We start from the raw sequence: 23,398 nt of genomic DNA, 5'->3' as shown, positions 1-23,398 counted from the left end.
AGCTTCAGATAACCACCAGTGCGCCGTGGGGCGAATCTGACTTGGGTCAAGAGCTTTTCCCTTCAGGTTTTATTATTTTAGAAAATGGGGGAAAGCCGAAACGTTTGGCTCAGCGTCGGTCTGCGGACTGAAAGGTCCCGGGTTCGATTCTGGTCAAGGGCATGTACATTGGTTGTGGCCACATCCCCGGTAGGGGGTGTGCAAGAGGCAGCTGGTCGATGTTTCTCTCTCATCGATGTTTCTAGCTCTCTCTCCCTCTCCCTTCCTCTCTGTATAAAATATATTAAAAATAAATAAATAAATAAATTATTAAAAAAAAATGGGGGAAAAAGGGGCCGAGATTGTGCAATCATACCGTCAAGTTAATTCATTTGAAACACCGTTCGCTGTATTTATTACAAGAATGTGGTGACAAATTTTGATTTGCCTTGAACTTTCTTTACATTCAGAAATACTGCAGATGTCAGGACTCACCTGTTCTCGCAGAGTCTGAATCTCATCCCTTAATTCCCACAGCAGGCGGTCCTGCTCCTCTGGCAGAAAACTCCCCCGCCCTTCCTTGTGCAGTTTCTCCAGGCGCATGATTTGATCCTCTCGGAATTTCACAATCATTTTATTAGACTGAATAAATCTCTCTTTTTTGAGGGTGAGGTCTTCTAACTGGGTCACTTTTTCTGCCAGAAACTTAAGAAATTCATAATTTGGTTAAACATGAAAAATAATCCGCCTTCCCTAATTTTCACAAACTGAGCAACACACATTACGTTCCCGTTTGATCTCAAAGGCAAATGAGATTTCTCACAGCCTTCCTTTTTTTACTTGCTGTCGGCATTTACTCCACTCAGAAAGGCATCAACCACACAGCGAAGCCTCAAGTATCTTGCACCCCGCTTCACCCGGTAGGATTGTTTCCTACCTTCTTCTCCTGTTCAGACTTCTTGAAGAACAGCATTGCCTCTTTGAAATACTTCATGTAATCAGTCTCATCTCTCTCTGTAGTTGTCCCGGTGAGAAAGCGAAAGGGGGAAAATGTTTATCACATTTTAAGACAGCGAGATGAGCTAAAACAGCCTTTGACTACCTGCTCTCAATTAGTCTAAAAGAATCAAACTATTATCAACAGATGATGGGTTTTAAATGAACCCAGTCCACATATCAGCTATACTTTGAAGAAAAATCTCTCTCACCCAATTTAGTAAACATATACAGATAACATATGATATAGCCGAATCTTAGGAATGGATCAAAATGAAATTAGTGTCTTTTTAGCAGTTTTAAAATTCAAAATTACTTCCACTCCCTCTTCCCACATATCTCACAGAACTCAGTACCCATGGAAGCGGTCTCTGGTTTCAAAGTACCGTGTTCCTACGTAGGTGAAGTAAACATACACTTGTGTAGAAAGTCATTGGGGGTTCCAACACTAATGTCCACATGGTCTTCCTTCCTCAGGATAAGGAACACTGTGCCCACCTTACCTCTGGTCAGAGAGCTTTCTGGTAGTATCTGCCCTACAGTGAGCTGGGCCAGCTGTTCTTTGAGCCTCTTCACTTCAGCTTGGAGCTGGCTCACATTGCCTTGGGTGTCCTCATTTACCACCGCCTGTTCAAGAATGTTTGGAAAGCATTAAAAGAACATGCTGAGGTCTTGGCCAGGTAGCTCAGTGGGTTATTTTCCCGATACACCAAAGTTGCGGGTTTCACGCTCCATCAGGGCACATATATGAATCAACCAATGAGAGCATACGTAAGAAACAAACCAATGTTCCTCTCTCCCCCTCTAAAATCAATTAATAAAAGAACAGTTTGGGAGTTGTACAGTCTGTGTTTATATGTGTAAGATTTGCAGTGATTCTGCCTCACACCCGGACGAGTGTGCTGCACTGGGAGGAAGCATCCTCTCCTCTCCCTCTCCTCTACAGCAGAGCCTCCTCCCTCCTCCTCACTCCTTCCTTCTGCTCCCCTTAGGCCTCAGTTCTGCTGACTAGCCCTGGGCCCTATTGGGCTGGGTCAGCCCTGGGATCTGGGTATGTTCATCTCACACTGCCTTCATCCTGAGACCCGAGCAGACCGCCTGCCCCGTGGAGAAGAGAAAACGCCGCAATGTCTGTGACCATCCCCCGTCATGGCACGCTACAGGGAGTGACGACAGGGATCCGATTGGGAAAGCCCCGATTCCCCAGCGAAGGAAAAGCCCCAGGGAAGAGATCTGACTAGCTCACCCTAAACCAGTCGCAAATATCCCAGCCACTGCTCTGCAGTGACTTACCATTGAGAGTAACTACTGTAAGGCTTCTGGCTTTGTTGTTTCATGTGTTAAGAAGCCATTGTTAGTTGCTTCTGATTATTAAGGCCAGCTCATTATAAGACACTCCTGTAATTCTGACATCACTGTTACATCAGTGACCTCATAATCCTAACTAATCCCGCGGTCCTCTACTCTCTTAAAGCTTCTAGTAAGTCCCAAGAGCTTCTAGGGTCAGGAAGCTCTCATGACTTCTTTTCATATTATAGATGTCTCACAAGGGGGTCATAATTCAATAAAATGAACGAATGACTAAGACTGCGCTCTCCTGATTTACTCAGGGAAAAGAGGCAACATTCTTACCAAGATAATATACTCAAGGAGTCTTCTTTGGGGATAAGAACGATCAATTTCTCCTTTGAAAGACTAGAAATCAATCGGCCCATTTCAGGCACTACCGTTCTGTTCTTTGGAATCAAAGAGGCTCCCACCCCTCCAAACGAGTGGGAAATCCTGGGTCTTTTGAGTCTGCACCAGAAGTTGGGGCCACATACAGTCTGCTTCCTGTTGTGGAAAGCTGTACTGGAGCACAGCCAGGCCCACGTGCTGACATACTATCTACGGCTGCTTTCTCTCTACCAAGGCAGAGGTCAGTCGTTGGGACAAGAGGCCACACAGTCCAGGAAGACTAAATGTTTGCCACCTGGTCCTTTACAGGAGTTCTGACCACTGGTGTGCATGAATATGAAGGGAGCTTCTTGTATAAAAGAAAAAAAGGAGAATCCTTGCAGTTACAGGCAAAGTGAAAGAGAAGGTGTCAACATCATCCAATTATTTTCAGGGTGAATGCCTATCACCACCCACCAGCACACACAGGTCTGCTAGCATGGTTTAGGTACATAAATTCAGTCTCCAATCCTAATTACGTAGGTAAAACGTTGCCTTCTCTTAAGAAAAAAATAGGTAAATGATAGCAACCATATAAGACCCAATCTAGATCTCAAATTACATGAGCAGTAAGGAAGGCTAGGAAAGATGAAGTAGAAATCTTGCTTAGAGTTAAGCTTCTACTGACATAAAAAGCTACAAAAGTGAGATACTGCAAGCATAAGTATTTTTCTAAATTACGTCATTGTACTCAGCATTTTACCTTATTTTTAATCAGCTTGGCCCTTTGAGCAAAATTCAGCGTTGATAGTGTTTCCCCAAAACACCTGGATCCAGGATGAACATTGGCGATTATGGCTGTCCTGGCATTACCTCCGAGGGAATCCTGTTTCATGATATGAAAGTACACATTTTCAGGGAAGAAACAATAAGATCTTTTTTAAGCAGTGAAAATGTACACTCTGACCACCAAGGCTGAGAAAATATCCCACCCTCAGCCAAGCGCACACAGCCAAAGGAAGCGCCCGGAGCCCAGTGATGTACTTTACCCGGAGCAAGAAGGTGAGCTTGGAGTCTCTGTAGCAGATATGTCTCTGTTTTCCATTTCCCACATCCACGAGGGCTGTAATCACTTGGCCCAGGCAGCTCAGCGATCGATTTATGTTACCAGCTTCCTAAGGCACCGAAAAGAAGACAGAAGTTCAGGCGCACTGGTTTCCTTTCAGCATTGTGAATTAACATACACCTAGCAGGGCGACAACTTTGAATGGAAAGACTAGTCAGGAACAAGAAGGATAACTTAACTTTTTAGCAAAAAGATGTCCTCAACTATCTGCTAACCTTTTCCTATTTGACACACACAGCGATTTTAGTATTCAAACACAAAAATCATGTGAAGGAAAGACAATCAATGCCACCTTATCACTGTAACGGTTTTAAATTAATGTATAGGGAAGGCTAAACAGTTGGCCTAGGCCTAGGTCCTGAACCCCTGAAGTATGAAAAAACACAGTTGCTCTTTCTCCTTATGAAGTGGGCAGTTCCAGAACACTTTTATAGAACAGGCTTTCTGCATGAAATCACTCAAACTTTTTCTGTGTTTGGAGAGCTGAGAGAAAACTTGGTCAGGAACTCATCCTCAATGATCTATGCCGCCTTAAACCGCCAACCCAGCCCATCCATTGACCTATGCTGAAATGCCAAATCGCTTTTTAAAAAAATATATATTTTATTGCTTTTTTACAGAGAGGAAGGGAGAGAGATAGAGAGCTAGAAACGTCGATGAGAGAGAAACATCAACCAGTTGCTTCTTGCACACCCCCTACCGGGGATGTGCCCGCAACCAAGGTACATGCCCTTGACCGGAATCGAACCCAGGAACCTTCAGTCCGCAGACCGACGCTCTACCACTGAGCCAAACCAGTTTCGGCCCAAATCGCTTTTTGTCTGCAATAACCCTTAAGACGTCCCCATGTGGCACGTATCCCTGTTCCTTTCTCCCTGCCCAGATCCTGACCCCTCTGAGAACACAACTCATGAGCTGCTGCTTCCCCATGCTTCCTCTAAGCTAGGGGTGTCGAACTCAATCAGAGAAGGGGCCAAAATCTAAAATCCAGCCTAAATCGCGGGCCGAATGGTTTACTGAACAGTCATAAACTGTCATTGTGATGGAAACGCAGCGGAGTGCAGTGATGACAGCGCGGTGCGGGCCACATTGCAAGGCCTGGCGGGACGGATTTGGCCCGCGGGCCTTGTGTTTGACACATGTGCTCTAAGCAGTGCCTGCCACACCCTGCTTTCTCTGGTCCCTGCGGCCTCCTGGAACGAATTCAAATACCCGTGGTGCTGACAAACTCGTCCCACCTATGTTTACTGTCCTACAACAAAAATGTTGTATCTTTTACAACTTCTTATTCCTTTGTAGCCCTCACAACCCTTAGCTGGGTATTGATTTCTATGAGAATTCACACACCAGTTCAACTGAAGACCATAATTTCATTCTTACCTTCAATCTCACCCCTTCTGTATGGGTGTCTCTTTGCCTTTCGGATCCTGCTAAGTCCACCATATTGAGCAGGGAGGTTCGTATATTTACAGTCTCACTGCTTTTCTCCATTGACTCTACTGTAATCGTGAAGACTGCATGAGACCTCGAGGATTCTCTGTTCATTGATGTTGAGGCCACACGCCTGTTTCTCCATCCTCCAGTCAACACCTGGGCGAAAAGAAACAGATCACCCCAAGTTCCAAGTGGTCACAATATCACTAACATCATTAGAAAAACAATAAGTAGTGAGGAAAAAAAAAACTGGTCCATCAAGGATTATATGCAAGGTATTTTCCTTTTTGTCCCCTCAGTGTTATGGAAAGAGAATAAAAGGAATCAGAGGCAAAAGATCTAGAACATTCTCTATTTGCGTTAACTGAATGCAATTCAAAATCCCTCTAAAGTCTAAACCCTTCCTTTCCCTAGACTATGAGAAAACTAGACAAGATGAACCTCAACATGACCTTCATGCCCCCATGCTGGAGGCTAATTCCAGCAGGTCATAAATGCAAGAAGTTCATCAAAAGGTTGGTGGACCTTCGGCCTTCAGCAAGGGTTAAAGATACATATTATTGCCTATTTGAATGGCCGAAAGCATTTCCCTAAACCTGAAGCTCTGTATATATTATTGCCTGTTACCAAACAGCTGAGGGCATTTCAACTTACGAGTTATAGCTTCCTGCTGGCCAAACAGCTGAACAGCCATGGGCATTTCCCCCCAACCTGACAATGCCTACTATAAATTTACATTATACTAGAGGCCTGTTACACAAAGATTCATGCCAGAATAGGCCTGCCTTTCCTGGCTTCACTCCAAGCCGCCCAGGTGCCTGCAAGTCCTCACTTCGCGCTAGAGCACTGCTCCTATAGCTCCCTCCGCCCCCCCCCCCCCCTCATAGCAGGTGTCTGGCCATTCCACACCTGCACATGCAAATTAACCTGCCATTTTTGTTGGGTTAATTTGCATACACACTCCTGATTGGCTTATGGGTATGGCGAAGGTCAAGTCAATTTGCATATCTTTTATAAGTGCATATTTCTAGTCTTTTTATATGCAGTGCCTTCTCCAGATTCCTGATCCCTTCTAGATGCTGGGTATCACCCTGTCATTACCCCCACTTTTGTCACCATGTTGGGTTCACTAAGTATTTGTTCTCTCTTCCTATTCCCTATGGCAAGGAGGACACATGAACATTCAGTTTGAGACTCTGGAATCAGATGAACATGAGGTCAATCCTTGGTTCTATTACTCACTAGTTGTCTGGCATGGGGCCAGTCCAACCTTTTCACAGCTCAATCCCCTATTTATAAAATGGGATTATGGGTCTTACCCCATAAGGCAGAACACCTCAACCTATAATGCACATACTAATCCCTTGGGATCTTGTTAAGACTCAGATTCCGATTTCATAGGTGTGAGGTAGGGCCTTAGATTCTTGTAACAAGCTCCCAGGTAATACTCACAGTCTGAGAACTATATTTTGAGTAGTAAGGTCATCATATGTACAGCTGCTTTGGGGAGCAGAGATCCCAGTAGCTCCTCAAAGGAGCAAAGCCCAGGAGGAACCACTAAAGAAATACAGACTCTATGAAATGTCCCCATGTCATCCAGTATGGTTTTAGGAATGACTGGTTGGAATGAATGGCACCAAAATAATGCAAAATCAACAGTCACAAAGTTCTATTTTAACTAAGGGGAGTATAAACACTGTCATATTCTGTTTTCTTTTCCTCTCATGAACATTGTTATGCCTCTTCAAAATATGTTTAGTAGCTCAATTTTTGCTTTTGTTGCGATCACGGTGCATTTCACAGCATGCTACGCTGTCGAAGGATCACAAAGTTCAATGTCAGGTACCTGATAGGCTTCAGCTGCTGAGGTCACCACCTGCTCCACCGCACCCACAACAAAAACGCCCTTCTTGATGTGCTCCCTTAAGTACAGTCCAGCGGAAGCAGAGTCCAGTAGGTCATAGATCTGCTCGTTGTAGATTTCAATAAAGGAACACTTACAAAGGAAACTCTTCCCAGCTCCAGCCTGTAAAAGAGAAGCCTGGTTTAGATATATTATTTTTATGCATCATCCCTATCTTTCATGAGCATTAATCTTTCACTCGCTTCACAAGTGTAAAATTTCTACAATCTTATCCTTTACACCATAAAAGATACCTAAGCGTTAGCTTAAAAAACCTAGGTAACTAGTTTCAACATATTACTATATTTTACAGCAGCATCACTGTCCCAGGAACCGTTCCAGAGGTGCTGAAAATCAGGACAGGGAAATGGGAATTGAGCAGACCAGTTGGCCAATTTCATTTTTTTAAAATGTATTTTTATTGATTTCAGAAAGGAAGGGAAAGGGAGAGATAAAAAATCAATGATGAATCATTCACTGGCTGTCTCCTGCACTAATGATCGAGCCCACAACCCAGGCATGTGCCCTTGGCCGTAATTGAATCCGGGACCCTTCAGTCCACAGGCCGACACTCTACTCACTGAGTCAAACCGGCTAGGGCGGCAATTTAATTATCATTTTATCTGTGACTTCCTCACAAAGTTTTACTTGAAGCAGTGTTACATCCTTTAAAAGACAAAAAATATTTTAAAAGCCTCTCTATAGAATTTTCAACCACAGAAATGCATGGCACTAAACATTTTGCTGACATGCAATGTGTGTGTCTAACTGTAGTGCCTAGGGAAAAAATAGCAAACCGATGTTACATATCAGACTCCTTAAAACATTGAACACTAATGGCTGTTACGCCTGGAAATCACTAAGCTAAAGAACACATCATGAGAATGGCCCAATCTGGGAACCAATAGAGGGAAACCCACATCCCAGGATGATGGAGCCAAACCACATGTGAGCAAGGAGATCACATGTGCTGCAATGGAAGTAACATTGGATGTCATGAGGATTTAGGAACACCTAAAAGCAACTGTGAGCCTAGGAACAGGTAAGGGACAGAGCTTATTGAACCTCGGTTTCCTCAGTTCAGATTTTCTTTACACTTCCTCTTTCAAAATCTAAGAGCCTAAGAAGCACTGCATTCTTCCTTCTTTTAAACCAGCAATCTGGGTCCACGGATGATGCATATTTTATAAACTAAAAACTTTTTAAAATAAAACTCAGAATCCTTTAATTTTATCTTAAGAATCAACAGTTTTTTAATACCACACTACCTGTACAAACTGTGAAATACACCAACTCTATGTATCATGATAGTAGCTAACTTCTCAAAATAGAATTGCTATATTGTTACAGTGTTTTACCTTATCTTTTTCACGATCAATTAAGGAAAACAAATATTCAAAACTTCGTGGGATTACTCCTCTCAGGTTATGAGAAAAATTATCAGATTCAGATGGTCCTAAAAAATGGAAAAATACATAGCTGTTCATTTTTGTTCACATTATAAGAGTTCTTCAAAATGACAACACAAAGGCTATTTATTTACACAGAAACAAGTTGACACATTATATAATCAATTTCCAAATAATTAAAATTTGGGTTTATGAGAGATCCAGTAATAAAACCTACCCATTGATCTACTGTAAGGAAGGCCCACAATAACTACTAACCAAGTTTAAAAAATAGTTGTTTAATAAATTTAGAAAACCATCTAAAAACCAAGCTTGTAATTTTCACTCCTGCCAGGTACCAAAATTAGCAGAAATACCAAACAAATGTACTTTACATGTTACAAATTACAATGGGTCTCATGAGCTGACCTATATACACTAGCCATCGGTTTTTAGACTAATTATTCCTTTTCCGGAGTTGTTAACTATAAAATGGGGATAATAATGGCATTAACTATCTCAAAGGCTATTATTAAAAATTAGCATTAGCTGGTATTTTTTTAAAATATATTTTTATTGACTTCAAAGAGGAAGAGAGAGGGAGGGGTGAGGAGACTCATCTATATTCTGCCTTCTGCATTCCCCCCTATGGGGATTGAGCCCACAACCGGAGCATGTACCCTGACCTGGAATTGAACAATGACTTCCTGGTTCATAGGTTGATACTCAATCATTAAGCCACACCAATTGAGCTAGCTGGTATTTTTTAAATTAGGCAGTAAAAGCCCAGCTGGTAAGAAAGATACTGTAGAAATATTTCATAAGATTTCTATTAAGTAAGAAAAATGTAGAGTACTCCTCTCTATGCTGTTAACATTGGGGAAAGAGGAAGACGTGAGCGAATATGTAAATAGCAGGACTTTACAGAATACTATTTCAAACTATAGCTGCATATACTGGGGGAAAAACATAGCTAGAAAAGATCTCTAATATGCCTTAGAAACTAAAAGAACTAACAAAAGACTGTTATATGCAAGAAAGATTCAGAAATAATTTTTAATAATATCATTATCTTGGTGTGCTACACCTGGAATATTTGAAACAGTCCTTGTAAAGTATATCTTAAAAATATATATCATAGAGGCAGAAAAATGCAAGTAAATGTACAACGAGCACAAATAATATTAGAGTTTGCAGGTAACTTTATAACATTTTCCTGTGAAATAATACAAAGACATTCAGCATACTTTTAAATATATACATATGTATGTGTGAATAGTATATATAAATAAACTGATTGCTGTTACAGAGGAAGGGAGAGGGAAAGAGAAATAGAAACATCAATGATGAGAATCATTGATCAGCTGCCTTCTGCCCACCCCACACTGGGGATTTGCTTGAAAGGATGCTGAAAGAAGCCAGGCATAAGAGTGCATACAGCAAAGTTTCATTGTAAAAGTTCCAAAACAAGCAAAACTAATGATGACAGAAGTCTGAGTTAATAGAGTACACATTCAGGGGATGGGGTAGTGATAGTTGCTGAATAGGAATCTGGATCTATGTAGTGGTTATACCAGGGGTCCTCAAACTTTTTAAAGTGGGGGCCAGATCACGGTCCCTCAGAGAGCTGGAGGGCCGGACTATATGAACTATTTGGTAGGCAACTAAGTAATTGCGGGTATCACACATATATGGCTTCAGTTGAATTTTTAGGTTTGCAGACGTAGTACAAATGTAAAACACAATTTGTTATTTGATAGTTGGCTATTCAGCTGTTAATCAATTCCATGAAAAAATTGTCTTTGATTTTCTTTTTAAAACCCGCAATTACTTAGTTGCCGACCCAATACTAATTCCTACTGTAACACCTTGGCTGCGCTCACTGCCCAAAAAACCTGGCGGGCCGAATCAGACTCCTCTGCGGGCCGCATGTGGCCCGCGGGCCGTAGTTTGAAGACCCCTGGGTTATACAGTCATATACATATAGAAAGTCAGTAAGCTTCATTTAAAGATGGTTTATAAGCACCTACTTGTGCTAGGCATTGAGCTGGGAATAGAGCTACAAACATTGACTTTGCTTTCATGGGAATGGCCATCTGACAGAAGCCTGGGAAATAATGAGCTGACCTATATACACTAGCCAAAGGCTCATAGACTAATTATTCCTAATTTTATGATGTCAACATCATGTATGTATAGAAATTATGCTTTCCCAAAATGGCTAGGTGCTTTCATCACAGAAGGAGACTAAGCCAGCCAATGTTCATCACTAATTTACTTACCCATCATAGTAAACGTTTTCCCTGAGCCAGTCTGTCCACTGTAAAAGGAATATCAGATATTATTTTACACATGGAATTTAGAAGACCACCTCCTACATTAATATGGTGTACTCATGTATGAATTTTCCCATGAAGAACTGATTTTCTTTTTTATTTGAATTACATTAGGTAAGTGTGAATGACCATTTTCTTTCTCCTCTATTTTACCACGGAGAGCTAACCACTGTGGTCTGGCTTATACAAACACAGCCATCGGGGCTTTCATGTAGGTTTTATTTACAACATTGGAATGAAGTTCTAAAGGTTGCTCTGCACTGTTTCCCCCCACCCTAAATTTTACCTCAGATATTTTCCTGAGTTAATAGAGATCTACCTCATGTTCTTTAGGTGTATAATATTAGTCTTCTTCGACGTATCACAACTTATTTAACCAGAACAAACTGGACTTGTGTTTCCGATTTTTGCCATTTTAAATAATGCAGTAATTCCTTCCCTAAATTCTTCCTTTAAGATACTGAAATGTTTAATTTAAAAATAAAGTATTTGCCGAAACCAGTTTGGCTCAGTGGATAGAGCGTCAGCCTGAGGACTGAGAGGTCCCAGGTTCGATTCCGGTCAAGGGCATGTACCTTGATTGTGGGCACATGCCCAGTAGGGGGTGTGCAGGAGGCAGCTAATTGATGTCTCACATCAATGTTTCTAACTATCTCTCTCCCTTTCTCTCTGTAAAAAATCAATAAAGTATATTTTTTTTAAAAAAAAGAAAGAAAGAAAAGAAAAAGGGAGCTGTAAGCCAAGTAATGTGAGTGGCCTGTCAAGTGAAGAATATGGATTCTCCCCTGGAGCTTCCAGAAAGGAACATAGCCCTGCTGCCACCTCTATTTTAGCTCAGTGAAGCTGTGCTAGACTCATGACCTGAGAACTGTGAGATAATCGATTTGTGCTGTTTCACCACTAAGTTGGTGGTAAATTGTTACATCAGCCATAGGAAATTAACAGAAGCACTTGTTATTGTACCCTGGTGTCCTTATACACAACAGTCAGCTACTTACTATGCAAAGATGGTGCCATTATATCCGCTCATGCAAGATTCCACAATGCCTTTGGCCACAGTTGAAAACACAGACTCCTACAACCAAACATGTTAACATTTCATAAAAATAAAAGCATTTTTCTTAAGCTGCATTCTAAAACAAACCAACAAAGACTGTGTGCTTAGTCCCGTCTGGTGTGGCTCATAAGTTGGAGCACCATCCTATACACTGAAAGGTTTCACACTGAGTCCTGGTCAGGGCACATACTTAGGTTGCAGGTTCAGTCCTGGGTTGGGTGTGTCCAGGAGACAAACTGATAGATATTTTTTTCTCCTATCAATGTTCTACCCCCTTCTACTCCCAATCCCTCTTTCTAAAGTCAATCTAAAAATGCGAATGTTGGAACCTTAATCCCCAGTGTGATGGAGATGGGCCTTTGAGAGGTAATTAGGTCTTTCTCTCTCCTTTACTCTCCCCTGCCCCTCCACCTCTCCACCAGTGAGGACAGTGAGAAGGCAGGTGTCTACAAGCCAGGAAGTGAGTCCTCACCAAACACAGGATCTCTTGGCCTCGATATCTTGGACTCCCCAACTTCCAGGAACTGTTAGAAACCAATATTTTTTACTTAGGCCATCCAGTCTATGATATTTTTGCTCAAGCTGCCAGGGCTGGCTAAGACCTCTCCTTAAATTGGGCAGATCAACAATACTTATCAATCAGCCAAGTGGCTCTGAAAAGTTCATCTTTACCGGATGGAGAGAAACAGTGAAGCAGACTTGCCATTCTGATACAAAGTTTAATGAAGGAAGAAAAAGCATTTAACAAAATTAAATTTTAAATATTTATGGACTGTCCGAGCTTCCTTATCTGAGATCTATCAAATTAAATAGACCAGAAACAAAATCCTCACAAAGAACAGAATCTTATATTTTCCAAAAGGAAAGTTACATTTCCAAAATGATCATTACCTGAGTGGTGTCCATGCCGGCAACATGGTCAAAAGTGAAGGTCCTGGGCTCGGGGTTGGAGTGCAGCCGGAGAGCCGTAGAGGAGAGCACACTTAAGCACAAGTTTTGCTCTCCATCAGCTGAGCCAGAGCCCTCTGTAGGTGGACGAATTCGCACGAAAACTTTGATGGCATCACCTTCATTACTAAAGACAAAACATGTGGCAGCTGAGTTTACTGAAGAAAACTGAAAATGGATCTGAGGCTCACATTGCCTCTAATGCCTCTATACTGAGAGGTTCCCAACCAAGCCCAAGATTTACCCCGTTTACAGGGACCGCTTTTAAGAGTCCCACATGACCCACTCCCTTTACTGATTTGCTTCAGGACAGCCATCTTCTCAAGCCTTTACTTGAAACCAACTCCAAGGGAGTTGATTGCAAGGAGCTCCAAGCACTGCTTGTCTCTAGTTTCCTTCTTAGAAGCTATAACACCTTAGAAGCCTGGAAGGTGAGAAGGCCGTGATGGGGAGATGTGATTTCTCCCAGATTTCCAGGTAAACAAGGACCAAGCCGAATTCTCAAATACCCTTTGTTTCAAGTATCCTTTACTATGCTACATTGTTATTTTAAGAAAACTACCTCCCCAGCCGGGACCGGTTTGGCTCAGTGGATAGAGCGTCGGCCTGCGGACTGAAGGGTCCCGGGTTCGATTCCGGTCAAGGGCATGTACCTTGGTTGCGGGCACATCCCCAGTAGGGGGTGTGCAAGAGGCAGCTGGTCGATGTTTCTCTCTCATCGACGTTTCTAACTCTGTCCCTCTCAATTCCTCCCTGTGTAAAATCAATAAAATATATTTAAAAAAAAAAAAAAAAAAAAAAAGAAAGAAAGAAAACTACCTCCCCAATCTCATTCACAAGATTTTTCCTTACCTTGGCTGGTTAGACTGACAATTTGTCATACTGCGCAACTCCGCTAGAAAAAAAAGATAAAAAGTCATTAAAAGTATTTAAAGGTGCAATGCAATATATGTATACAAATACATCTCCTACAGCAAAGGAAACTAAGCAGAAAATAAACAGATGGGATTACATCAAAATAAAAAGCTTCTGCACAGCAAAAGAAATCAACAAAATGAAAAGAGAGCCCACTGTACAGGAGAACATATTTGGCAATGATACATCTGATAAAAAGTTAATATCCAAAATATAATTTAAAATCACTTTTCTTGAAATATTAAGGTTTATTGCATGTAACATTATTATATTTAAAATAGTTTTTCTTGCCCTAACCGGTTTGGCTCAGTGGATAGAACATCGGCCTGCGAACTCAAAGGTCCCATGTTCGATTCCACCTTGGTTGCTGGCACATACCCAGTGGGGAGTGTGCAGGAGGCAGCTGATCGATGTTTCTCTCTCATCAATGTTTCTGACTCTCTATCCCTCTCCCTTCCTCTCTTTAAAAATCAATAAAATATATTTAAAAAAATAGTTTTTCTTGAAATAAAAAACTGGAAAAAAAAAAAAATATATATATATATATATATATATATATATATATATATATATATATATATATATAGCTCATACAACTTAACAAAAGGAAGACAAATAACCCAATTAAAAAATGGGCAAAGGACCTAAATAGACACTTCTCCTAAGCAGACATACAGATGGCCAAGACACATATGAAAAAATTCGCAGTCACTGATCATCAGAGAGATGCAAATTAAAACGACATTGGGGTATCAACTCACACCTGTGAGAATGGTTGCCATCAACAAACCAATAAATGACAAATGCTGGAAAGGATGTGGAGAAAAGGGGACCCTAGAACACTGCTGGTGGGAATGCAGGCTGGGGTAGCCATTATAGAAAACAGTATGGAGATTCCTCAAAAAATTAAATATGGAACTGCTATTTGACCTAGTGATCCCACTTCTAGGAATATATCCTAAGATATGGGAAAGCGGGAAGAGATAAACCAAAGAATTTGGACACAGACAAGAGGGTGGTGGAGGCCTGGGGCAGGAGGCAGGGGTGTCAATGGGAAAAGAGGGGGGACATATGTAATATTGGGTCGGCAGCTAAGTAAGTGCGGGTTTCACACATATATGGCTTCAGTTGAATTTTTAGGTTTGCAGACGTAGTACAAATGTAAAACACATTTTGTTATTTGATAGTTGGCTATTCAGCTGTTAATCAGTAGAAAAAGTTTTTTGATCTGTTTTGTAGTTTTCGTTTGGCGTTCGTTGAAAAATGGAAAATCAAAAGGAACATTTTCGTCATATTTTGCTTTTTTATTTCCGCAAAGGGAAAAACGCATCGCAAGCTCATAAAAAGTTATGTGCTGTTTATGGTGATGAAGCCTTAAAAGAACGGCAGTGTCAAAATTGGTTTGCCAAATTTCGTTCTGGTGATTTTTCACTCAAAGATGAAAAACGCTCTGGTCGTCCAGTTGAAGTTGATGACGCCCTAATCAAAGCAATAATCAATTCGGACTGTCACAGTACAACACGTGAGATTGCAGAGAAGCTTCATGTATCACATACATGCATTGAAAATCACTTAAAACAACTTGGCTATGTTCAAAAACTCGATACATGGGTTCCTCACGAACTGAAAGAATCACAGTTAACGCAACGCATTAGCAGCTGCGATTTGCTAGAGAAACGTAATGAAAATGATCCATTTTTAAAACGACTGATAACTGGCGAGGAAAATGGGTTGTTTACAACAATATCAAGCGGAAAAGATCGTGGAGCAGGCCAGGTGAACCAACTCAACCAACATCAAAAGCTGATATTCATCAAAAGAAGGTTTTGTTATCAGTTTGGTGGGATTACAAAGGAATTGTCTACTTTGAACTCTTACCACCCAACCGAACGATCAATTCTGATGTCTACATTGAACAACTAACGAAATTAAACAATGCAGTTGAAGAAAAGCGGCCCGAATTGACAAATCGAAAAGGTGTTGTATTCCATCATGACACTGCAAGGCCACACACATCTTTGGTCACTCGGCAAAAATTAATGGAGCTTGGTTGGGATGTTTTGCCACATCCACCATATAGTCCTGACCTTGCACCATCTGATTACTTTTTGTTTCGATCTTTACAAAACTCCTTGAATGGTAAAAATTTCAATAATGATGATGATGTCAAATCGTACCTGATTCAGTTTTTTGCTAATAAAAACCAGAAGTTTTTTGAACGTGGGATTATGATGCTGCCTGAAAGATGGCAAAAGGTCATTGATCAAAATGGGCAATACATTACAGAATAAAGTTATTTAGTTCCATGAAAAAATTGTCTTTGATTTTCTTTTAAAAATCCGCAATTACTTAGCTGCCGACCCAATACTTTCACCATAAAGGTGTGGAGTGAAGACATGGCTCTGCCACTGATCTTTCCATCTCAAACAAATGACTTGCCCCTCCGTTTGTTTTCCCACCTTTTCTTTCCTCATCACAGCCACTGGCTGACTTTTCCTTAGGGACCACGTGATTAGTTAAGCTCTAGGGGAGGTTCTTCTGGTCAGCCAGGAGTGCGCACTGCATTTCTCTCCCCGGTCCCAGGAAAAACCTCCACAGCGAAAAGGTCAAGGCTGCAGAGAGCACTGCGTGGCCTCTCTCCGCCCCTTCGCTCCCACTTCATGCTCCCGGTCTCTGGGCTGCTGAAAATGCGAGAGGTGCATCGATGGGATGTCATCAACCTCAGCTTTACTAACAAACTTAAAGGAGGGGGAGAATTCCCCATGGACATCCCCAGCATTACAAAGGGGCACTGCGAATACCCTTGCTCCCATCACTTCCAGAAAGCGATGTACAAAGACAAGGCAGAGTCCTTTAATAGACATTTGTACACCACTTTGCACTAATGTGCCACAGGCATCAATTCTCTTGCTTGAGTCCAGATGTTCTGAACAAATGCTGCGGCTGTGCAGACAGCATTATAAAACATTTTGGTCCAATAACGTACCAAGTGGTGTGCTAATGTCCCCTGAATAATCAAAGTAGCGGAACAGCCCTGCCGGTGTGGCTCAGTGGTTAAGCATTAACTATGAACCAGGTCATGGTTCCATTCCTGGTCAGGACACACGCTGGGGTTGCCAGCTGGATCCCCAGTGGGGGTCCCGCAGGGCAGGAGGCAGCTGTGCAGTGATTCTCTCCCCCCAGTCTCTCACTCCCTCTCCCTTCCTCTCTGAAATCAATAAAAACGTGTTTATAAAAAAATGTTTTAAAAATTGTGGAGGAAAAGGAACATTTTTAGATGGACTAGAGAGCCGAGACCGGTTTGGCTCAATGGATAGAGCGTCGGCTTGGGGACTGAAGGGTCCCGGGTTCGATTCCAGCCAAGGGCATGTACCTTAGTTGCGGGCAAACCCCAGTAGGGGGTGTGCAAGAGGCAGCTGATCCATGACTCTCTCTCATTGATGTTTCTAATTCTCTCTCTCCCTTCCTCTCTGTACAAAATAAATAAAACATATTTTAGATGAACAAGAGAGCATAAGGAGGTTTTCAGGTAGTGTTATAACTGACCTCAAAGGTTAATGAAACAGCAAACACATCAGGAGAGCATTACTATTGACAGCTAGAAGCTTTGTTGTTGGAAGGCTCACACACTAAAAGTTCACAATTCCTTCCATCTCCCTAGGCTTCTCCTCATTGCTATTCATACCACTCACTGCGATGCATCAGATCAGCTCAAAATCAGCTCCAAAAACCAACACTTAAAGGGACCAGGCAAGGTAAGCGGTGGAGCGTGTAGTGCACAGGGAACAGCTAAAGGACCAAGAAATTAGCGACAATTAAAGGGTTTATGGAAAGTAAAGATGACAGCGCTGCTCTCCATGAGAAAAAGGAGAAATTGGAGGGGTCTCCATGAGGAGACTGTAGGGACTGTGGGGATGCAGGCACTGCTGAGTTGTGCTTTAGGAGTCTCCTATCTAAGAGAGTCTATAGCGGGCCCTCGGGGGAGAAAGCCGCGCTTGAGGCGCCTGCAGCTTGGATAAGGCGAGCCGCGTGCAAATATGCAGAAGGTGGTGACAGCAGGACCGGCCCTCGGGCCGGGGTCCCGAGAGAGGCAGCCCGGGTGGCACACAGGAAGGGCCCAGCCACGGAACCGGAGTGAGGACGGCAGAGCGGACCCCGCTCCAAGCGGACACCGTCCCCGGGGCCCAGCACCGTGCGGGCCCGCAGCGTGCACCGCGCCCGTCCCCCGCACAGACGAGAGGGAAAGGCCATTCCTTCAGGGTCTCTGAGGGACAGCGATGCCAAAGGCCTCCCGCCGTTCAGCCGGACCCCAGGGGCGGCGTCCTCTCCCCGCTGTGTTTGGGGGCGGGGACGGGGCAGCGGAGCGGGCGCCATACTTACATTTGGAGCCGGGCGCCATGGCGCCCTCTCCTCTGAACCCCGAGACCGATGCAGGGGTCCCCCCGGCTCCGGGCGCGCAGCGAACCCGGATTCCGCTCGTTCAAGATGTCCGCGGGTTTGAATTTGGCGCCCAGGGAAGACGTTGACGTAAACACCTACGTCGCCATGTTGCCGGCCGCACGCAGGAGGCGGGGACGTGTGACGTCACAGATGTGCGCCGTCGCCTCTGCGCAGACTCCGGACCGTCCCAGGGCGCCGCTGTTTCCCCGGAGCGGCCATGAGCAAGCGGAACCAGGTGTCTTACGTGCGGCCCGCCGAGCCGGCCTTCCTGGCCCGCTTCAAGGAACAGGTCGGCTACCGGGAAGGGCCCACCGTAGAGACCAAGGTGAGCCCGCGCCAGTCGCGGCGCGGAAACGCGGCCCGCCCGCCACTTCCGGCTGCTGCTTATTCTTAGAGTCCAGGCACTGACCGGTCACTCCTCGCACCCGCGCCCGGCCCTCCATCTGAGTGGGCCCCGGACCCCATGCTGGTCAAACGACTGCAGCCCCCTGTGCCCAGGAACCTCTCTGTCGTTTTCAGAGTGCCTGCTCCGTTCTCGAAAGTGACTTGACGCAGGTAAAGCGCCTCGTCCTCGGTGGATGGTTAAGAAAGATCCCTTTCCTGCCTCTCCTGTCTCGCTCGCTTATCCCCAAACTCAAAAGTTAGCACGGTGGATGGTAGTGCCGTCCTGTTTTCCAGATAAACGGAGGCCACTGGGTCAGAAGGCCTGATGTCTTAGGCCTGGAGTCTGGAACATTTTTGGAGGAATGTATTCCTATGCTTTGTTGTTTATAAATATATCAAAAGCAACATCTGAATATTTTAGGATCTGAATAATTTAGGGATGAAATCGTGGGAATCAACTTTTGAGCCCTCCCAGGCTTCACCCCTACCTGGTTCACACCAAGTCCTGCCCTACCTGACGGGAAGAGACCATTATGCTTAGTGGATATGTGGAGCAATAACTTCTTGGCACTTTGTGTCTAGCACTTGCACTAAGACTAACCCTCAAGTCCCTTAGAGCTTAGTAAAAGAGACAGACGGATTCATGTGAAATGACTCAATCCAGTGAGTATGTGCTAAAACCCAGGCGTTATGCCAGGCTCTGAAAGGACAAAGAGATGGCATCTCCAGATGGCATATTCTTAAACACCTTCTGCCTGCCTCATCTCTGCGTTCAGAGGTCACTGCCTCTGTGAAGGTTTTTGAAGCTCCCCACAGATACTCCTCCTCTGTTCTTCACTGTGTCCATTGCATCTGTAATAACTCATATCATTTTGCATTTAACTTACTTGATCCCCTGTGTATTTTCACTATCAAATCAAACCCTCTAAATTAATATCTCACATCACTGTTTTTTCCTACCACCTAGCACAGTGCCTCGTATAACATAGAGGGTGACAAGTTACATTGGTTAAATGACGACGCTTGTCATCAGGCCAAGTTTCTGGGAGGAGGGGGTATTTAGATTAAATCTTGAGTATGAATAGGTCAGCAGGTAGGGATGGAAGGTACAGCATGGGCAAAAGTGTAGAGATGGTGAATTATGGAATGTATGTAGAGGGGATTGAGGGGCTGATTGAGGTGAGGCCATATAGACTATTCATTTGCAACAAGGACCCATTTTTGGTTAGCGATAACATCATCAGGAAGTGGCTGATCCCTAGGACCAAAAGTAGTGATGACAGCAAAGAGGATGAGGTTAGGACACGGATTCAGCTGTGCAAAAAATGAGACCTAATTTTATTGTTTGCTTGAGATCATCACTAGGACCTCCCACAGATATTCCTCCTGTTGTTCACTGTGTCCATTTCATCTGTAATAACTCATATCATTTTGCACTTCAATTTTAAGTTAACACCTTTATGGTTACAGTTTGGAATGATATCTTAGATTACAGTTTGGAATGATATCTTAGAACTCTGGAGGGAAAAGCTTTCCAATGAATACCAGTGATTTGGGCTTATGGAATCAGCAGACTTTTCCTTAAAGAGATACCCCATGTTCCTGTGTTTGTGAAACCAAATCCATCATTTATTTGTTTGGCAATATAACCGTCATCCTAGTGATCTGTTAACAAAAACAAGGAAAGAGTTCATTTTATAATTGAGTTCTAAATCATCTTACTCGACTTCTTGAGAGTTAATTCAGGAGTGACTTTGAACAGTTTTAAGGGTTGCTGCCATTGTTCCTTAGACGATTTCTCTTGTTTTCCAGTCAGTTGCATAAACAAAACATCAGAATTAATGATTCTCAATCCAGTGAACACCAGGAATGATCTCATTTCACGTTTCCATTTTCTTGGCTAACAGTACTAACTGCCTACTTGTTTGTAGTCATTTTTTGGAACCTTTCAGAGACAAATGGGTAAAACTAATGAATCATTAGTGAATGGATATCATTAAAGAGAATGGACTTAAAAAAATAAAGAGAATGGACTTATCAAGTAATTTATTTTTTAAAAAAATATATTTTGTTGATTTTTTACGGAGAGAAAGGGAGAGAGATTGAGAGTAAGAAACATTGATGAGAAACATCGATCAGCTGCCTTCTGCATATCCTCCACTGGTGATGTGCCCAAGTAATTTCATAATTTAAAAAGAAAAGCACAAAATATTTCATATTCCTCCATAATTTCACACATTTAGAAAACAGCTGATAGGAGACCTCTACACAAGCTGTTGGGAAGAGAGATGAGCAAAGCTGAGAGAAAGCTTTTACTTTTACTTTTACCAAGCTTTCTGTGCTTGGAAGTGTCTGCTTACTTTTTGTCACACTTTGGGAAGAGATGGAGGTGAAAGGGTTGGTGAAGAGCAGAAGTGGGTTAGCACTGCCCTGAGCAGGCTGGGAACCCTGGCAGCACGTGAAGCAGAGGCTCTGACACGGGGAACTGCAAGCTCGGGTCCTGCTGCCATGGGAACTGATCCCATTGGATAGTCACCCCAGGGTAGCTGGCAGCCAGTCCTCTTCCCTGCCTGAGAGGTTAGGTTTCTGAGTAGAAAATTTATTGCCAAACACATTTAGTCAATGAAGTTCCCCTTCTCACTTTAGCAGTTCCAGTGATTGTTTTGGGTTTGGGGTCAGGGACCAACAAGTCATGTTCGTGTTTTCCCCTAGAGAATCCAGCCTCAGCTCCCAGATGAAGATGGTGATCACAGTGACAAAGAAGATGAACAGCCCCAAGTGGTGGTTTTAAAAAAGGGAGACCTGTCAGCTGAAGATGTCATGAAAATCAAAGCAGAAATAAAGGCTGCCAAAGCAGGTAAGTCTGAAAGGATTCTGCTTTTTCAAACAATTTAAGGAGCCTGGAGTATGAAGTTACTTTATATAATAGTATGGTGTGTTTGGAGGATAGTCCTACTTTCAAACGTTAGCTTTAACACTTACAGATATGTAACCTTGAAGACGATATTTCACCTCAACTTCAGTTATCTCATCAGTGAAATGGGTCAATACCTACCTTATTGGGTTGTTATGAGGACTAAGTATAAGTTTAAGGAAAAACATTCTGCTTTTTAAAAAAATAGGTGGTTAGGTTCACAAACTAAGCAACAGAGATCTGTTTAATACCTGACGTGTGGTATGCTGTGTAATAAATTTTTTCTTTATTCATAACTATTACATTGCTTTAGGAGAAAATGATGGAATGCCATACAGTCACTTTTCAAAATAGTTAACAATACAGCCTGATTGTAATAAATTAAGGACTAGCAATATTATAGACTACTTCAGGAAGCACTTAGTAAGGGACTGCAGGTCTTATCCCATAGAGCCGAGAGGCAGTAGAGATGACCAGGCTAACTGATTATAGGATTTCCTTAAATACAGTACAGGATTTTTCTTGCCATTTGACTCTCCAATAAAGTCAATATAATAAGAGGAAAAGAATCTTCAACTTTGTTTTTACTGCAGATGAAGAGCCAGCTTCAGCTGATGGAAGAATCATGTATCGAAAACCAGTGAAGCGTTCCCCGAATGAAAAATATTCAGGTTTAACAGCAAGCTCAAAAAAGAAAAAGACAAGTGAAGATGAAATAAATCAGCAGGACTCAGTTAAAAAGAACACACAAAAACAAGTAAAAAACAGTAGCCTCCTTTCTTTTGACAGTGAAGACGAAAATTAATGAGTATAAACATTTTGGACTTAGTTTTTAAAGCATATGGGATTTTTAAAAATAATCTTTTTTTTCCTATTATAAAGATAATACAAGTGCATTCTAGAAAAGTTATAAAATACAGGGGGAAAAATTTTAGTAAGATAAAAAACTATGTCCACCCTTTAATACCCCTTTTGACTTGAAATGCAAACTTTGTAGATATTAACTATATTATTAACACTTTGTTTATTCCCTTGGGGGGGTGTATATATGTAAGTTATATTTTTTAACAGAAATTATATTGTGATTGTATTGTGTCTCTTTAATTTCTCAGTTACATTATATTGTTTTTTCTAGGTCAGTAATAACGACAGAGTATTTTGTATTAAACAGATCCCCTACTGCCTCTTCATCTAGCAAAACCCCACTTTGGGTGGGGAAATGGTAATGTGGATAGTCAAGAATACTTCCCAGCTCCTGCTAAGGGTTGCTCTGTGACAGTTCTGGCAAGTTATGAGATACAAGTGGGTCTTGTACAAGTAAGGATCTAATACAAATGATCTTGGTACAAATTAGGATCTGATGTATAACATGGTGGTGACTAGCTGGTAAAACTAAAGAGAGACAAATGGAAGTCTGCTTAATAAAGCTACTAGGTTTTTTGATACAAAAGGACAGATTTGGCAAGCATGAACCTTTGTCCAGTTTTATTGAGAAATAATTGACATTACTATAAAAGTTTAAGGCATACTACATAATGGTTTGATTTACATCTATTGTGAAAAGTATTTGAATATTCTTAAAGCTTTTGAAGCTTATTTTCAAATTGCTTTCTAGAGAGGTTTTTACCATTTTATTCATTTAACATCTACAGGCGCCCACTTGCCTCATCCATAACAGTGCACCTGCATGGGCTGGACCCAGACTTTTCATTTTTGTCAATTTGATATATTGAAAATGGTGTTTAATAGTTAAATTTAATTGACACTTTCTTTGATTAACAAGGGAGGCTAAATTGTTTTTCATATTTAACAAACCATTTTGTATTTCTTTGTCCAATTAACTTTTTGTTCATTTCCCATTAGTACAGTCATGTTTTTACTACTAATTTGTAAATTATGTAATCTATCAATCCTTTCTGTTG

At 42.2% G+C, this 23,398-nt stretch overlaps 2 protein-coding genes across 3 annotated transcripts in view; one reads left to right on the top strand and one right to left on the bottom strand.

Annotated features, from left to right (window-relative positions):
• The window catches only part of KIF15 (kinesin family member 15), a 45,330-nt gene extending 27,034 nt beyond the window's left edge, over positions 1–18,296 (bottom strand). Inside the window, exons 1-14 of one of the 2 annotated variants that reach the window (XM_045579480.1) lie at positions 18,119–18,296; positions 16,198–16,419; positions 13,676–13,718; positions 12,767–12,950; positions 11,817–11,893; positions 10,765–10,802; positions 8,453–8,550; positions 7,038–7,217; positions 5,138–5,347; positions 3,681–3,806; positions 3,395–3,517; positions 1,479–1,602; positions 917–993; positions 475–684 (exon numbers count right to left, since the gene is read on the bottom strand). In XM_045579480.1, the coding sequence (XP_045435436.1) occupies positions 475–684; positions 917–993; positions 1,479–1,602; positions 3,395–3,517; positions 3,681–3,806; positions 5,138–5,347; positions 7,038–7,217; positions 8,453–8,550; positions 10,765–10,802; positions 11,817–11,893; positions 12,767–12,950; positions 13,676–13,704 (1,476 nt within the window). In that variant the 5' untranslated portion in view covers positions 13,705–13,718; positions 16,198–16,419; positions 18,119–18,296. The remainder of the gene's footprint in view (positions 1–474; positions 685–916; positions 994–1,478; positions 1,603–3,394; positions 3,518–3,680; positions 3,807–5,137; positions 5,348–7,037; positions 7,218–8,452; positions 8,551–10,764; positions 10,803–11,816; positions 11,894–12,766; positions 12,951–13,675; positions 13,719–16,197; positions 16,420–18,118) is intronic. The other variant, XM_036432036.2, reaches the window with a different exon arrangement.
• Positions 18,297–18,339: 43 nt separating this feature from the next.
• On the top strand, positions 18,340–22,394 carry KIAA1143 (KIAA1143 ortholog). The gene is made up of 3 exons (XM_036432050.2): positions 18,340–18,503; positions 21,275–21,419; positions 22,070–22,394. Exons 1-3 carry the CDS (start codon positions 18,396–18,398, stop codon positions 22,279–22,281), a joined length of 465 nt encoding a protein of 154 aa, XP_036287943.1. The 5' UTR covers positions 18,340–18,395; the 3' UTR covers positions 22,282–22,394.
• Positions 22,395–23,398: the final 1,004 nt, after the last annotated feature.

This window comes from Pipistrellus kuhlii, unplaced genomic scaffold, assembly GCF_014108245.1.
Source record: "Pipistrellus kuhlii isolate mPipKuh1 unplaced genomic scaffold, mPipKuh1.p scaffold_m20_p_11, whole genome shotgun sequence".
In the NCBI taxonomy this organism is placed as follows: Eukaryota; Metazoa; Chordata; class Mammalia; order Chiroptera; family Vespertilionidae; genus Pipistrellus; species Pipistrellus kuhlii.
This window is presented reverse-complemented; position numbering and strand designations above follow the sequence as displayed.